Here is a 17,550-nt window from a genome sequence, read left to right as displayed (position 1 = left end):
CTTGTAGGTGGAACGGTCTGGGAGCTCTAAGCAGGACAGAGAGGGCAGGGTAAGGATGGGAATGTGGACAGGAGGGACAGTCACAGAATTTTGACTTGAGATGAGGATTTGGACTCAGGTTAGCACCGTGTAGAAGAAGGCGGCGCAGATCTAAGGAACAGATGGGAATCGGAAGGTCTTGGTGACTTGGGGACGCTGTGCAAAGAGGGGGAGCCGATGCTCCCAGTGGGCCTCTGCATGCAGAGCCTGAGGTGGGTGCTCCACAGGGGCCACTAGGCAGATGGCTTCCTTTTCCAAGTTAGGAACATCGCCGGACGTGGGAAACAGGACCCTGACTTTTGAGGGAAGATGATGAAGTCGGACTGAAGCCCCTCCCTGTCCAGGTGTCGGGCCTGGAGATACAGCGTGAGGGGCTGAGGGCTACTGCTTCGCTGCAGAGGGGCTCGAGAGGGGGGCAGGTAGTCAGGAGCAGAGCCTTGCGTAACGTGGGGTTGGGGGGATCCGGGGAGACGGGGGACTGGGAAGTAGACAGAGGTGGTACTGGAGGAGGGGTGGGGTAATGCTTGGGGACCGAGAAGGAGGTCAGACGTCGTGGTTGGTTTTATTGTGGGGACGGGGCGGGGCCCCAGGGAGCAGTGCGGAGCGACATTTGGGGCCCCTCCGCGCTGCTCGGTGACCCGGGAGTGGGAAGACGGCAGCGCGGGGCTCTGTGGCTGGCAACAGGCTTAGGGGTCTAGGTGGACCTCGGGTTCTGGGCTGAGGAGCCACAGGTGAGGTCAGTGGAGGAGGAGAACGGGGACCCAGTGAAGGAAGCGGGGGGGCGCGCGGGCGTCTGGGAAGCAGCCTGGCTGCAGGTGTTTCTCGGGTGGGGAGCGGCTGGGGCTGGAGTGGACCAGGGTGGACGCAGCAAGCGCTCTGGCAGAACTTTATAGCCTTTTAAGCACATTCGTTAGGAAGGACAGTCAGAGTCGGTATGATCTTTATGGGTCAGTTACTGCACTTATTCTCACAGTTCGCCACTCGTGATGGTGAAAAGAAAGCTCTGCTTTATTTGAATAAAGATCATTCAGCTAAGACTGGGGAAGGCTTTACTTGATACTAGTTCATACGAAGAAGCCCTGGTTCAGAAAAGTGCACCGGGGACACTAGTATTTTGTGGTTGCTAAAAAATGTGAATTCAGTTGTGAGACATACTAACAAACGTATGTTCAGTGTGCAGCTACAGGACTTTGGTTCACCAAATACGTGAGGATGCTTTGTGACAGGAACAACTCCCAGGGGTGCGGATAAATGAGGATACAGCTCCCCCCTCGGGTGAGGGCACAGTCCAGAAGGGGAATGTCACATACGCGGAGATGAAGCGGGTGCAGGGTGTGGGAGCAGTACCAGGAGGGGCGATCACGGCAGTTAACCTGCAGCCAGTAGGCCTCTGGAGCACCTGCACACACACACGTGCACACGGCAGGCAGGCAGGGCTCCAGCGCTGTGAAAGGACTGTTTGCTTGGTGGTTCTCAGTGACCTTCTGTCTTTTCCCGTCAGGGTGTTGATACAAGCTGGAGCTCTTTGTTGGAGTCTTCCAGAGCTCTCCAGGGAGAGGTAGGGAAGGGAGCTTGTGCCAGCAGAAGTTGGGAAGCACAGACATCACCTGCCTTCTTCTGAGCCGGTATTGATGCAGGCTGAGGCCTCTGTTGTAATGTGCTGGGTAGGTTGTGGGGACAGGTCACGAGTCTGATGGAGAGCCTGGCCAGGGTCCTCATTTAAATCTGGAAGACTAAAAAGTTCAAAGCCCTTTCCATTCCGTATCTCAATCAACAAATATTTCTTGACTGCCTACCCATGTGCCTGGCACTGTACTAGGTCCTGTCGTAGGTACCAAAGTGGAGGACGTGATTCTCACCTAAGGCTCCAGTCGGTAGGACAGTAGCCCGCAAGCAAGACGGGACGAGGAGAGCTTGTGGGGCTGCAGGCCAGGGTGTCTGGCGGGGAGACCTGGAGAAGGAGGGCGCCCCCGGGGCACAGAGGGAAGCCCTTCCTCGAGAGGGACGCGGGTGGAGGTGTGGCCTCTGCTCGGGACAGAGGTGCGCATTCAGAGGGGGCAGCTTGCTGTGGGAGTGCAGGGGCCGCGGGCGCTGAGCCAGGGCTAGGGGCGGGGCACAGAGGCAGGGAGAGCAGCTCAGGTGAGGGGCCGCAGGTCAGGGCGCAGGTGTGGCAGCATCTCGGAGCAGGACCAGGGCTGAGGCACCACCTGGAAACTTCCAGATCTCAGCCATAAGGTGTTGAGGAGCCATCCAGGCTTTCTTAGCTGAGACCATAGACTTGTAGTTTAGGAAGGTTACTTTTTTAAAAAAAAGAAAAGCATTTTTCCCCAGTTATAACATTAATGCTCTTGAAAATTTGGAAAATACAGAAAAGTATAAAAATTAAAATTAAAATGTCCCCATAATCCTGTCACCACTAGGTAACTATCATTAACATTTTGGTGTGGAAAGAGCATTCTTAATTACGCTGATACAGATTCATTGAATGAGCTGGTTCGCGCGTTCAGTCATTTAACCCAAACGTATGCCGATGAAGAATCTGATTCTCAGAGGTTTTCCGAGCTGCTCTTAGCTGGAGTTCGGAGGCCCTGTGTCCATTCCAGGCCTCCCTCCTTCCCGATGTGATGTTCTTTCCACAGCAACTTCCTGTGCCCTGTTGAGACCCGGGCCAGGATCCAGGCCAGCAGGGTATAGGACTAGAGTTACTGCAGTCAGTGAAATAAAAATAATACCTAACTGATGGGTGCCCAGTCTTTGTGATAAAGGCATATCTAGATTATGGGTTTTCCTTCATTTTAAATAAAGATTATGTAATGATTCATTAGAGTAACCTGTATTACGGTGTAATTAAACCTCACCTCCGAAGGCTGCAGGATGTAAATGTTTTTGTGAAAGTCTCTAAGAAAAATAACATCTTCTGATCGAGTATCCTGAAATGTGACACTGACTTACTAAATTAAAGAGAGAGAAAATAATGATTTTTAAGGTGATTTTATAAAATTAATGTGTTCTTGTTAGTATTCACAGAGTAGTATGGAATGCAGAATAATTTCTAGGAATATTTGTGAAATGGATGAGAGCAGCTGTAGAATGCTAGTTTTTTGGCCAGCTGAATAATGGCAGTTAACAAGGAAAAAACGTGCTGTTTGTCAACACTTTAAAAAAAGTAACTTGAGGGGCCTCCCTGGTGGCGCAGTGGTTGAGAGTCCGCCTGCCGATGCAGGGGATACGGGTTCGTGCCCCGGTCTGGGAGGATCCCATATGCCGCGGAGCGGCTGGGCCCGTGAGCCATGGCCGCTGAGCCTGCGCATCCGGAGCCTGTGCTCCGCAACGGGAGAGGCCACAACAGTGAGAGGCCCGCGTACAGCAAAAAAAAATAAAAAAATAAAAAAAAAATAAAAAAAGTAACTTGAGACTAAGTTCAGAAGTCTTAACCGTAATTCACAATTTATAATAAGTTACCTAGAAAAAACTTGACTTAGAGGATTATCTTAGGATTAACACCTTTATTTTTCTTAAATGTTTCTTTTGTCTTTGAGACGCTAAATTTATTTTCTAGTAATTACGTTTTGGTAGTGACCGCCCTTAGAGAAGCAGTCCAGAGCAGTGGGAAAATGCAGCTTGGAGCCGGGTCTGGGTTTCCAGTTACTAGCTGGCATTTCTGTGAGTGTGCACCCCACCACCGGGTCTCGGGGACTAGGGGTGGACGCGGAGCCCTTGGCACAGTCCCTGGCACATAGGAGGCAGGCAATAAATGGTAGCTGGTCGGTTGCTGTAGTGAAACCTGTTGTACCGTGTGAGCCGTTGCATCTGGAGTCTCCACTTCATCGCTCAGCAAGCATAAGAATTGTTCCTTTTATGCTTGCCTTGTTTTCTGTGTGTTTGATACTTACGTTTTCCCCTGAGCTTGCGCACCACTGTATTTTTACCTTTTATTTTATCCATTTCATAATTAGTATTTATTTGTTATCCATTAGTTATGAAGGAGTTCCCTAAATATGATTTTGATACTATTGTATTTCAACTTTTAAAAAAATGACACAGGTGGAAGATGGAGTGGTGTACTAGTTCTTTTTCCTATCATTTTTGTTATAGAACGAAATAATCCTCCATTCAATCTCTGGAGTGTGGATATAAGTATTTTTCAATTTACTTGGTGACAAGGCAAAAAAAGTGACGATTATAAAACTTACGATAGGAGTAAAAGTTTTTATTATAACAAGCAAATAGCTAGAAGCTCATCTGTTTTTCCCACTAATACCCTTAGGTTAATCATTCAGTAAGGGAGAAAGTAGATAAAGCAAAATTGTTATGATGTCACAGTGTATTTTAATCATAAAGTGAGCAAGTAGCTAAGCAGAGGTAGAGACACCTGATGAAAGCTTGCTTTCTGGTTCCTGCCAGGTGTCCCCTGAGGACAGAAGCGCCCTGTGGGCTATGCTCACCTTCCATGGCGGGGGCTGCCAGCTGACTCTCAACAAGAAGTGCACGCACCTGGTTGTTCCAGAACCAAAGGGGGTAAGCGTCCCATGTACGTTCTCCTGTTGAATGTCATTTAAGTATTCCCAGTAATCAGATATCTTCTTTGAACTTCGTTTAAATTAAATGGATTCCGTTTTACAAAAGCTGATAACATTAGTTTATATTATTTATACACAGCTTCATTCCACAAAGGATGTGAGATGATTATAAATTTTGTTTTGAGCCAGATGTGACTTTTTTTTTTTTTTTTTTTTTTCTTTTTGCGGCATGCGGGCCTCTCACTGCTGTGGCCTCTCCCGTTGCGGAGCACGGGCTCCGGATGCGCAGGCCCAGAGGCCATGGCTCACGGGCCCAGCCGCTCCGCGGCATATGGGATCCTCCCAGATCGGGGCACGAACTCGTATCCCCTGCATCGGCAGGCGGACTCTCAACCACTGCGCCACCAGGGAGGCCCCAGATGTGACTTTTAAAGACAAAGAAATTTGGGTTTATTTCATGTTGAAAATAGGACAGGTTTTTGAATCTCTAAGAGTTTCCTTTCACGTCCACTGAAACTTCAGTTCATTTTTGTGAAAATACGTATTAGTCCTCTTCACAATTTTTTTTTTTTTTTTTTTTTTTTGCGGTACGCGGGCCTCTCACTGTTGTGGCCTCTCCTGTTGCGGAGCACAGGCTCCGGACGCGCAGGCTCAGCGGCCATGGCTCACGGGCCCAGCCGCTCCGCGGCATGTGGGATCCTCCCAGACCGGGGCACAAACCCGTGTCCCCTGCATCGGCAGGCGGACTCTCAACCACTGCGCCACCAGGGAAGCCCCTCTTCACAATTTTTTAAAAGGCTTGTACTGAGGATAATTATAAGCATGCACTTGGTGAAGTTCTCAGTGTACTGTCCTTCTTAATAATCTGGGATATATAAAACTACATTTATCTCCTTAAGCACGGGGCTCTTCTCTCTAAGCACTGGAGGGCCGTAGGGCTTTGGGGTCCCAGGTGGGGTCCCAGGTCACCAGCATCAGCCTCCCGGGACTTGTTAGAACCGCAGTCTGTCCAGCCCGCCCCAGACCTAGTAAATCAGAACCTGGCAGGGAAGGGGGAGCCCAGGGAACCTGAGGCACGTGAAGTTTGAGAACGACCGTTGTATGGAAATCAAGCTTTTTTCCTTCCATGAACAATTATTTATGAGTTTGAGAATTAAGTCTGTTTATGGTAGGAAAGCCTTTTGACTGGCTAATGTCGCCGCATGTCAGTCATTGCCTCCGTTTTTTGTCGCCTTCCGTCTGAGTCAGCGCTGTGTATGTTTCACCCGCGTGCACCTGACTCACAGGAGGGGTGGGAGGCGTGTGGCCGGGCCTGGACGAGGGGGTTGTGGAAGGCTGACACCCCCCCCCCCACCAAGAGGGTCCCTTTCTAGGGCGTCTTTGAAGCAGAGGTAGCCCATAAATGCATGCTGTTCATCATGCTCATTTCCCGACAAGAAAATAACCTGTTAGCCCATGAGTTTGGTTGTAACTTAGTAAGCTGCACAGTCCAAGGGGAGACTCTGAAAATTTGAGGTGAGTCTTAAAACCTACTTGAGTAAAAAATTATATTTTACATAACAATTTAAGAGATAAGTAGTATGCTTTGGTTAAATAGTGTAGGGTTTCTTTTTATATCAGTATTCATTTATGGCTAAAAATACATCATGTGATTTTAGGTAGCTAGTTTAAGGGGAATGAAGTCTTTGTAACTTTTAAAACTATGAGTGAATACTTCTGGAGAGTCCAGCTGTCCTTTGAGGCAGCGTATGAATACAGTGGATTTGTCAGACAGACTAGCTGACTACACACACAAAAATAAACGGCACGTGTAAAACAAATTCAGTGTTTTGCATGTTTTGATAAATGTATGGAGAAAATATATAAATGGCATGATGAAACTATCCTTTGTATTCTTGAATGTTTAAAATGTTTTAAATTGAGAAGAATGAAGGAATTCCATAACAGTCAATAGAAAAACAAAGTAGGTTGACTAGTCTTTGGGGGAGGGAGCTGGTTTCTGGGTGTAAGTACTTCACCCCCGTGGAAGGCTGAAGGTGGGGCTGGGGAGAGACCCTGGGATCCTCCAGCCCGGCCCCCTGCCAACAGCAGGAAGTGGATTTAGTGTAGGGCCCCAATTGTGTGTTTTCCGGAGAATTGCTGTTATCCGAGGCTTTAGAGCAGGTGGGTCAGACTCTGTCGGTTAACCGAGCCATGTTTCCAAACTTGTTTATTTTAAAGCCGTTTTATCACGTAACTCTCCTTTAAGATTCCCTGCTCATCTCCCTTTCCCTCCGGCGTTCCTTCCTTTCCACCCTCTACCCCACGGGAGCGCCCTCTGCCTGCCTGTCAGCGCCCCTGCCCAGTGCCCCCAGCTCACTGCTCCCACCAGACCCCGCCGTCCAGCGAGGCCTCCCTGCCCTGCGCCCACAGGACTTCGCGCTGGGTTTCTGTTGTATTCCTGTTGTGCGTGTTTAACTTCCGTCCAGAACTAAGTCAGAAGCCTCACTAGGTCAGAGAATTGTTGCAGCCTTTGTATCTTAGGTAGAATGAGCTCGATAAACACTCGCCCACCTGACTGAGGCGCGTCCCCGCACTCCCAGGACTGCCTGTGGCCCTGAAGGTGCCCCGTCCTCAGTGACAACCAGATTGGACGGCAGGCCACCTAGCGTTCCTGAGAGTCTCTCGTAGGATTCCTAGCTGTGGGTAGCGTTACCTAAAGATGCCTTTGTAAAAGCGAATTCGGCAGACCTGAGGCCGTCCTAAGACCATTGACACACGGTTCGTTGTGTCTCGTGTTCTCTGTCTAAAAGGGGAGTGGCTTCTCCTCTGGGTAAAGTGGCAACAACAGGAGCTGTATCCCTCTCCTAAAGTTCTTGCTTCGAGTGCGTACTTCTAGGAAATCTGATAAAACTTGGGGTTTTGTTTCTGTGTGTGTTTGTGCTTCACCCGCAGGAGAAATATGAATGTGCTTTAAAGAGAGCAAGTATCAAAATCGTGACGCCCGACTGGGTGCTGGATTGCATATCTGAGAAGACTAAAAAGGACGAAGCACTTTACCACCCTCGTCTCATCGTTTATGAAGAGGAGGAAGAGGAGGAGAACGAGGAGCAGGAGTCCCCAGATGAGGGCAGCACGGAGGAGAAGTCGAGCCCCGCCAGCTCTCAGGAGGGCTCCCCCGCGGGCGGCCAGCAGTTCTCACCCAAATCGATCACTGAAAAATCGAAAGGGGAACTGATGTTTGACGATTCTTCAGATTCATCACCCGAAAAACAAGAGAGAAATTTAAACTGGACCCCCGCGGAGGTCCCGCAGTTAGCAGCGGCGAAGCGCAGGCTGCCTCCTGGCCAGGAGCCCGGGTTAATTAACTTGTGTGCCAACGTGCCGCCCGTCCCAGGGAACGTCCTGCCCCCCGAGGTCCGCGGTAATTTAATGGCTTCAGGACAAAGCCTCCAGAGTTCCGAAAGGTCAGAGATGATGGCCGCTTGGAGTCCAGCTGTGCGGACGTTGCGAAATATCACTAATAATGCTGACATTCAGCAGATCAACCGGCCGGCCAACGTAGCACACGTAAGTCACTCTGTAAAAAAAAGACAAAGATTTAAATACTGGAGTTTACAGCCTTTTAAAATATTTATTTTATTGTTTTCTGCTTCTTCAGGACAAGTAACTTACAAGCGGTATTTATTTGTCTGAGAGCATGTCCCACGGTCTTTATCTGTGTGTACGTACACGTGTACGTATCTCAGTGTCATAATGCCGTGTTCGAGAGGGTGACGGCGGGCACGTAGTTGGAGACCTGACTCTGCTGAGTTGGCACCAGGACGCCAGTGGCGGGCGCTGCCCCCGGAAACGGCTTCCACTCTTGCTCAGTTTCATTAGCGGTGGCAGCAGAGAGAAGCCTGCAGGCAGCTGTTCCTTGTTTGCTGATACCGAACTTCACGGTAGACAAATAGCATAACATAAATTAATTCACTCGTTGACGGAGCCTTAATTTTAATTTACAGTTTTGTGATTGGAGCCAGTTGGTACAGGATGGACCTTGAACGTTTTCGTAAACGTTTTCACTTGCAGATGGAGAGGAAGTCGTCCGGGTGGTGTGGGCCCGTCTGCGTATCTGGAGGCAAGATGGTGAATGAGACAGATGGGCCCCGCCCTCCTTGCAGGTGGAGGCTGCCGACAGTCAGCATAGGTGTTGTTGGGAAGGCAGTGATAAGGGGTCGTGTACATAAGGGCCGCTGGGGGAGGAGGCCCCTTAACTTGAGCGGAGACTCAACCGCAGGCGGCCCTGGGCAGGACTGAGGGCAGAGTAAAGGGGCAGCGGCTGTGAAGACCCCGGAGTAGGCGTGACCCTGCTGTGTTCCAAGGCGGCGGTCCCCAACCTTTCTGGCACCAGGGACCGGCTTTTCCGCGGGCGGACGGGGGTGGGGAGGGATGGTGCAGGCAGTGACGCAGGCGACGGGCAGCGGCAGGTGAAGCTTCGCCGCCCGCCCGCCATTCACCTGCTGCTGCGCGGCCCGGTTCCTAATTGGGGGTTGGGGACCCCTGTTCTAAGGGAGGAAAGTCAGTGAGACTTGAACTTAGGTGAGTGGGTGGGTCCTTAGGTGACACGTAGGGTCTGGTCTTCCATGTAAGGAGCCACTGGGGCATCTCATCGGCGTGGGCAAGTAGCTACTTGTTATTACGAGTCGCAGCACCACAATAGAGTCTGATGGTGGGGGAGGTTTTTAAGAGTCTTTATTGGTTAAAAATGCATGAAAAGCGCTCTTCCCCCCTCCCTCGGGTTCAGCAGTGACCAGTTGATAGTGCCTGGTCCTCGAGACGCTGGAGGGGTGGCATCCGGAGAAAGGCGGGCAGAGTGTGTGGGGATAGACGGGGCTCAGGGACTTCGGGGACAAGGTTCTGACAGTCAACACGAGATTCTGGGAAGACATGTCACCGCAGCCGGTTAGGAGCCAGTGTATGTTGGCGACCCCGGCTTGGGCTGTCAGCGAGCGTGCGTGCAGTGGGGTCTGGCCCAGGCAGGGTGGGGGCCGTGGAGAGCAGCCCCGCGGTGACGGGTACCTGGCAGCCCGGAAAGGAAAGCAGTTTTGGGGGTGAGGTGGCTTTGGTGTTCAAGGCGGAGAGCGAGGTCCCGCACCAGTCACTGACGGGCCGCCTTCCGCGCAACACATTTAGTTTGGCCCAGATGATTTAAATTTGATTTGTTTGCCCAAATCGTGAGATTCTCCGTGACGATGGGGTTTCTGGGCTGCCTTGAGAAGTGGATGGTGTCGTAGAACGGAGCTGGCATCTGAGGTCTGAACGGTGCCTGTCCTCCACGGCTGAGCCGCAGCTGCGCCCTGTGGACTGGGGCTCCATCCGTGCGCTCACTTCCCACACTCCAGCCCTCCCGAACTCCGTCCCGTCACGCTTTGTGTTAACCCCTCTGGTCCTGGAGGTGAGTTTGAGTCTGAAGGGTGATTGGCAGCAAGTGGCTGAGGGAAGGAGGAGGAGGTCCCTGAGATGAGGTGGTCAGAGAAGGGCAGGGCCAGGCCTCGCCCGACGGTGTCACCAAGGATCAGGGAGAAGGTGGAGCCCAGGAAAGAGTAGGCACATCTGTGGGCACCTGGGCCCGAGTGTCAGCACCCAGCTTCGCGAGGGCCTCGCGGGGAGCGAGGAGGTGGTCGGTTAGCCGAGCACGCGGGGCGGACGGGATGCGGACGCCAGGCCAGAGGCAAGCACGGACAGGAGATCAGAAATGGGGGGCGGGGGAGGCTGGAGGGCCAGCCGGTCTGGAGAGGCGACCTGGGCCATCCAGGGGGCCTGCCCTGCTGGCAGGCGGAGACCCACGGGGGCACTGGGAGGATGCCGGAGCCGGTGTGCAGAGCCTCTTCCCCGTCCTCAGCTGAGGAACCAGGAGTGGGAACAGGACGGACGTGCGGTGCTCTCCGTTCACTGGCGGGTAGAAAGCACTGTTGATCAGTGACTGGGCATTTCTGCTGGATTCCGCGTTTTTCAAATACAGTGGATGTTGACTTAAATCCCAAGTTCCCTCCATTTGGATGTAGAGGTAAAGTCATCTCATTGGAAATGGAAATGCTGACTACACGGGGTGGGGTGGGTGGGGGGTGCTGGGCGTACCTCTGCCTTTGCGTCCTCCTGCAGGTCAGACCTCTGCAGAAGACGGACCTGATCTCCTCAGCCGCGGGCAGAGGCGGGACCAGTTCTAGCGAGGGAATGGTTTTGATCACTGACGAGAACCCTTACGAAGAGGTCTTCTGAGGGTCCTTCAGCAGTGTCAGAACACTAGGCCGTTTTGCTGCTAGATGTGAAGAAAATGAACCTTTAAAATGTTAGAAGTAAAAGATTTGGTTTAAAATTAGATCAGGGGGTTGAGGAAACATAGCAACCACCAAACTCCTGTTTAAATTGCAAATTTCTGGTGGTTAGGAGCCGTGTGGTGTGTGTCACGCTGTTTTACACAAATGTTGCGGCTCTCAGTATTAAGTAGCTTAAATAAGGACTGTGGCAACTATGAGGGGAAAATTCAAAGTGACGTTCACTAAAAATCGTAGTTGGCAGTGTGGCGAATCGTGTGCCCAAGCAGTTAGGAGGCTTTTTTCTTTGATTTTTCAGGACTAACATAGGTTCTCGGCCAGAGGCAGATCAGAGGGTTGAACAAGCCATCTGATGAGTGTGCAAGGTGTTCTAAGGGGCACCTCACACCCCCTGGCCTGCCGGGGTGCCCGCTCCCCAGCCGGGCTGGCCAGGTGCATACACGGCTTTCCAGGCCGTTGTCCACCTCTCAGCCCGGCTGGGCTCTCGCCAGCATCTCTGTCTGCTCTGAGTTGCCCTCCTGTTGCGTCCTGGCCTCCCCCAGCCCCTTCAGATCATGGTTGCCCACGGAAGGGGCCTCCAGCTGAGTCCTGGCCCCAGGCGTTCCTGCCAGCCCACCTGACGCCCCCACGAGCTCCCCTGACCTGGGGAGCAGCAGCACGTGGGCAGCAGTCAGGTCAGCCCTGTTCGTGATGGCAGACAGGCAGCTGTATCGAATTTACCTAGGCTGTTTACTTCTGGGGGTGAAAGAGTAAGATATGTACGGAAGTTTAAATTTTAATGGTATCACAGGCTGTAAAGTGATGGTAACTCCCTCCCACCCCTGACCCCATTACCCCTGTGCCAGACCAGGCCCACCTTTGCGTGGGCTTGTGGCCCATCTACAGATATCCAGGCAGGGTCCCCTCCCCACACCTGTCTGCTTTTTTTGTGTGTGTGGTACGCGGGCCTCTCACTGTTGTGGCCTCTCCTGTTGCGGAGCACAGGCTCCGGACGCGCAGGCTCAGCAGCCATGGCTCACGGGCCCAGCCGCTCCGCAGCATGTGGGATCTTCCTGGACCGGGGCACAAACCCGTGTCCCCTGCATCAGCAGGCGGACGCTCAACCACTGCGCCACCAGGGAAGCCCCTGCCTGCTTTTTTATGGAAATGTTAGCATCCCAAATGCTGTTCTGTATACTTGGGCAGGGTATGTGGTGGGGTTCATTTCTCCCTCCACTTTACTGGGTATTTTTTAACACTTGCGTAGAGAAGAATTAGTTATCCTGTTAATTACAAACGTATTGAAAACTTTTTTTCCTTCTCAGAGCTCAACTTGAGGAGTTCTCGAAGTACCCAAAGAGTCTCCTTATAGAGATGTCTTACCTATAGGCTGATTTCAAAGACAGATGTACTCAAACCCTTGAGTTTAACTTACTTCAATTTTAATTTATTTCACCACTAAATCCAAAGTCTGTTACTCTTGCAAATTATATAACCTTTACGTTTTGGAGTCTGTTTTAAGTGCAAGAGATGTGTCAAAAACATATTTGAGATTTTTGTATAGGTTTGGTTTATGTGCAAGTTGCATTTCTGGAGTTTTATTTAAATGACAAGGATGTTTTAATGGGGATGAATTGTATCGATTGACTTTTGGTAAAATCTGTTTGTTACTGGTTTCCTTGACCATGAGACGTTGGCTTCCAGTTTTTGTTACTTGAGCATGTTGGGAAAATTCATCGTATGACACGTTTCTTTTGTCACATCCAGTGCTGCGCAGGGTAGTAACATGACATGGCGACCTGACGCTCAGCGAGCTGGTGTCTCCTGTCCCGGTCCGGCCCCTCCCCGCCCTGCAGCTTGTTCAGCTCTCCGCCCGACTCCTGTCCCTGGGAGGGGGGCTGAGCTCGACCTCAGCTGGCTGGCGGCGGGGTCTCTAGCTCGAGGTGTCTGTCCCACGTGTGGAGCTCCCGTCACCTGAGGAAGGCGAGTGTGCCAGCTGTGCTGAGGGCCTCTCGGGGGGACGGTCGACCCGCACACAGACGTAGTGCTGGCGTCTCTGCCGTCCCTCGTTCGTGTGACAGCTGGACGACCGCAGACGGGAGGGGCCGGCGGCTGCTCTCCAGGGTCGCTTGTGTCCCGTGCCTGCACTCGGGTGGGGTCTTGGCGTCCTCCTCTGCTGGACCCCTTGCTCCTTTGGGAAGTGGCAGCTGTGGGAAGGAGGCTTGGGTCAGGCTCTCCGGCTGCCGGTGCCTTCGTGGCCGGGCAGGAGGGGGCCCCGGAGGGACAAGGCTGCGCCCCGGGGCCGGCGAGGTCAGTGTGGCCGAACCCCCATCCCTCTGCTCTAGAGCACATCCGCCACTTGAGCTTGTGTCGGTCAACTTTCCCTCATTAGCTTGTTCCACTTCACTTAGGTTAGTTTCACGTTTTGGTGAAGATGTCTCACACTATGAATTTATTTGCTTCACGGAGACGGGTGATGCTTAGTGCACAGGAGACAACGGCAGTTGCGTTGGCACCGTCCGGTTAGCGAACGTCTGGCTGACGGCGTGTAGGGTGTGCCGTCGCCCTCCTGACGAGGGCCGGGGAGCACACGTCCGCAGCTGCTGATGACCACCTCGCCTGATTTCTGTTTCCAGATCTTACAGTCCCTCGCAGCTCCGACAAAGACCTTAGAGCCGCAGGTGAACCACGGCCAGCAGGGCCATGCGAACGCAGCGCTGCTCAGCCAGGCGAAAGTGGCCCCGGAGCCACATCTGTCGCCGCCGGCCCCGCCGCCCGTCCTGCACCTGCCGCCCCAACAGGCCCTGCAGCTCCAGCAGCAGCCTTACCCGCCGCCGCCGCCGCATCCGTTTCGGCCGCCGCCGCAGGCCCACCAGCATCAGTTCCCCCCGCAGCAGCAGGCGCTGCAGCACCAGCTCGCACACTTGCAGCAGCTCCAGCGCCTGCACCAGCAGCAGCAGATGCAAACGCAGACACCCCAGGCCCCACCGTGCCAGCCGCAGTACCAGCTGTTTGGACATGACCCAGCAGTAGAGAGTTAGTAATGTGGTTTCTTCTTTCTTTTTCTCCCAAAAGTCCTGTACTTACTTGGAGAGTGTTTGCAGGTAGGGTAAGGATTCATGCCAAAATAACTCTTAGAAAACGGGGAATGGGGGTCTCGTTACCTAACAAAGGATATAGTTAGGAGGACGGAACAGTTAGATCTCTTTGGTACTTCGGGACGCCATACCCTGAAGTGAACACTGGCGTCCATAGAACATCAGGCTGCCGCAGGGACCAACTCGGGATGCTCAGTGCCCAGGCAGGAACCGTTGGTTTCATGTTCTCAGTCACTTAACGTAGACAGGCGAGCAGCTATGTTTGCAGCAGTATGCCAGCGGCCCTCACTGTCCTGGTGGATACGTGGTGGTCAAGCATGAGTCGCTTCATGCATGCATGTTGAACTCTGCAAAATGAGCTTGTTTATGTTTTGTGCACACATTCATGGGGTTGGGACTTTAATTTGTATGATTCTATTCTAGTTCCAGAAGAAGGCTTCTTACTGGGATGTGTGTTTGCAGTTGCGGATTATCCAGAGCAGATGTCTGACAAACAGCTACTGGCCACCTGGAAAAGGGTAAGGTTACTGAGATGCAGATACATATACGTATACACATACATATAATATCTGAAGGTGTTATGGGCATTTTTATTAACATCCCCCGGGACCTTGGGCAGATCCGCTGTCTGGGCTTTAGTTTTCCTAACTGTAAGGGGAAAAGGTTGGACTTTCTCATTCTTAAGATTATTTTCAGTCCTGAAATTCTGAGTGGCACGGATGACTTGTATATAACCGGGGGTGTGGGAAGAAGATCGGGTTTTGGTGCCCTCGGGTTGGGACCCTGGACTTATATGTAGCTGTGTTATCTCTGTTCTCCAAAGGCGAGTGGCTGGAAGGGACTGCAGTCTTCTAGCCCAGGTGTGGAACTGAGTCCGTTGATTGATTTATTAGTTTGCACGGTGGCCTTTAAAGAAAAGGAAAAGTAAACACTTTCTCTTGCAGTGCCACAAATCAAAATTGAGTCCAATTTTCTTTAAAAACATGAGTTTGTGTGCTTCAGATGCATCTTCAGTGGGCTTCCCTGCAAGCGTTGGTGTTTAAGCCCCCGCCATGTGCCAGGCACACTGTCAGACCTAGGGAACGCTGGTGACTGAACAGGAGCGAGGAAATGGTGAAACGGGTAGAGGAACGGCCGCACGCTCAGGTGATGGTGAACGGCACGTTGGGTGCTGGAGAGCCTGGAGGAAGGCGCTGGCCGGGGCGGGGCTTGTTAAGCAGAGGACCCGTCTGCGAGGCCGAGGCCGAGTAAGAGTTCAGGGGAGGGAGGGGTCCCAGTGGAGAGAGTGGCATCGGCAGGGCCGCGGGGCTGTGGCAGCAGGAGAGCACGCTCCTGGGGCCGGGGTTAGGGTCGGGGTCCAGGAGGCACGGAGGGCCGGAGACTAAGGCCAGGCCGTCCCTTCCAAGACCCAACTTACCTGGCACGTTGTAGGAACCGGGGTTTGCTCCCCATCGTCTTGAGAGTGTGTGGAGCGTGGGCAGGTGTGCGTGCGGCCGTGAGATGTTGGGCACGGGAGGCTGGAGAGGTGGCTGGGCCGGGGCTTGGTTGGAAAGCACTGAGCACCCGAAGAAGGGCAGTCGCCAGGGGCGGGAGAGGAGACTCCTGTCTGAGAGTTACAGCGGCAGATTTTTTTTTTTTTTTAAATTATGGAAGTGTAGGGGGTAATGATATTTAGAAACTATCCCGAAAAAAAAGTAGAACAAAATTCAGAGATACGAAGAGGTTTGCTTTCGGTTTTGGGGGGTTTTGTTTTTGTTTGTCAGTGAAAGGGTTAGCCCGAGAGGTCCAAAATTAAGTCCTGGAAGTTTGGGAACAGAGGAAATGAAGGCAAGAAAGTTGAAAGAAGGTCGCTTATAACTGAAGGGCGTTTCTGCAGATTGAAAGGAGAGAAGAAGGTGCTGTTCGGGCCGCCGTGAAGGTGCAGCATGTGAGGGCTGCCCGGGCTCAAGGCTGAGGACACATACCAGCGGGACCTGGGCGGGCGTCTGGCTCTCAGAGGCAGCCCGTGATTCCCAGCCTGGGATGCCGTATCCAGTCCGTCAGTCATGTGGGACTGTGGGATGAAGATATTTTCAGACTCCCCCAGTCGAAAACTGTGCCTGCCGTGCCACCCAAGAGGAGGGTGTGGCCAAGGGTGGGGCTTGACCCAGAGATGGAAAGGGATTCCCAGGGTGAGGGTGCAGGGCAGTGCAGACGGGCGTGAGGGCTGGTGGGGAGGGAGCAGCCAGCCCCGGAGCGGGGGGCGGCGTCCGGGAGGGACGGCACGGGCTGGGGGAGGCAGGTCGCCGGAGGGGCTGGACCGTGTGAAGCGGAGGTGACGCTGCGTTCGTCTTCTGTTGCTCTGTGACGACTCCCCCGAGACTCTGACTTGAAACAACAGATGCTTACTACCCCGTGGTTCCTGTGTGGGCTGGGAGTCCTGAAGTGGCTTAGCGGGTGGCTAGAGCCCTGGCCCCCAGGAGGCTGCATCTGAGGGCTCTGCTGGGCTGCAGGAACCGCTTAGAATGCTGCCCCCATGGCTCTTGGGGGGCTCACCCCCCACCCCGGGCCTCTCCAGGGAGCGCATCCGCTCAGCGTGGTGCCAGCTCCCCCGTGGCTTTGCTGAGGCCGCATGCCATCACCCAGTGCGCTCTGTTGGTCTGGCCCATGCTCCAGGCTGAGTCCAGCCCTGGCCCCTGGAGGGAGGAGGGTCAGGTGACATGCTTTTGAGCCAGCACGTTGCATTTCTTTGAAGAGTCTGGGAAAGAAATAGTGAAAGGTGCATGGAAAGCTGAGAAAAAGACAGGTGAGAAGGAGGGGAACGAGGCATTTGTTAACACCAGGGAAAGCAAAAGTTGGTAGCAGAAAGGAACTTCGTCCCCGTGTGCCCCGATAGACCGGGTGGTGAGCCATACTGTATTAAATCCCAAAGGCTGATTGAAATAGGGACTGTGATAGAACCAAATTAGGAAGGCACATGTGTGTGTGTGTGTGTGTGTGTGTTTTAGTTTCTTGGGGGAAGGTGGCCTCCACAGTAGGAGGTTGGTAGATAACATCTAAAGCTAAAAAACAAAGAAATAGCACAGAATGTATTAGTTAGAACATATTAATATTTACCAGAAGACAGAGTTACAGAGCTGGATATGGCAGCCTTAGGGGAGTGGAAAGTGAATGGGGTAGCAAACTGCTGGCTTTGTCCTGGGCCTCATTAAACTATGTTTATGCATCACTTTAATCAACATAAAAATCAAACTTTAAAAGTAGTAAATGGAGAGGAGTGAGTCAAGATGGCAGAGGAGAACAACGTGGAGCTCACCTCCTTCCACAAATACGTCCGAAATACATGTACGTGTGGAAGCGGTTCTCACACAATGCCTACTGAATGCTGGCAGAAGACCTCGGACTTCTGAAGGGGCAAGAAAATCTCCACGTAACCAGGTAGGACAAAAGAAAAAAGAAAAAAAAAGAAAGGAATCGGGTTGGGGCCTGCGCCCCTGGGAGGGAGCTGTGAAAGAGGAAAGGTTCCTGCACCCTGGGAGGCCCCTCCCTGTCAGGGAGATCAGCCGGGACAGAAAGGGAGCTTCCGAACATACAAAGAAGAACTTCCACCAATCCTTCTCAGACTCTTCCAAAAGA

At 52.6% G+C, this 17,550-nt stretch overlaps 1 protein-coding gene across 1 annotated transcript in view; it reads left to right on the top strand.

Annotated features, from left to right (window-relative positions):
* The window catches only part of PAXIP1 (PAX interacting protein 1), a 48,743-nt gene that overhangs the window by 12,368 nt on the left and 18,825 nt on the right, over positions 1–17,550 (top strand). The window contains exons 5-8 of the mRNA XM_060107779.1: positions 4,444–4,557; positions 7,494–8,108; positions 13,474–13,873; positions 14,359–14,453. Of these exons, the coding sequence (XP_059963762.1) occupies positions 4,444–4,557; positions 7,494–8,108; positions 13,474–13,873; positions 14,359–14,453 (1,224 nt within the window). The remainder of the gene's footprint in view (positions 1–4,443; positions 4,558–7,493; positions 8,109–13,473; positions 13,874–14,358; positions 14,454–17,550) is intronic.

This window comes from Mesoplodon densirostris, chromosome 9 (genome assembly GCF_025265405.1).
Source record: "Mesoplodon densirostris isolate mMesDen1 chromosome 9, mMesDen1 primary haplotype, whole genome shotgun sequence".
Classification (NCBI taxonomy): domain Eukaryota; kingdom Metazoa; phylum Chordata; class Mammalia; order Artiodactyla; family Ziphiidae; genus Mesoplodon; species Mesoplodon densirostris.
This window is presented reverse-complemented; position numbering and strand designations above follow the sequence as displayed.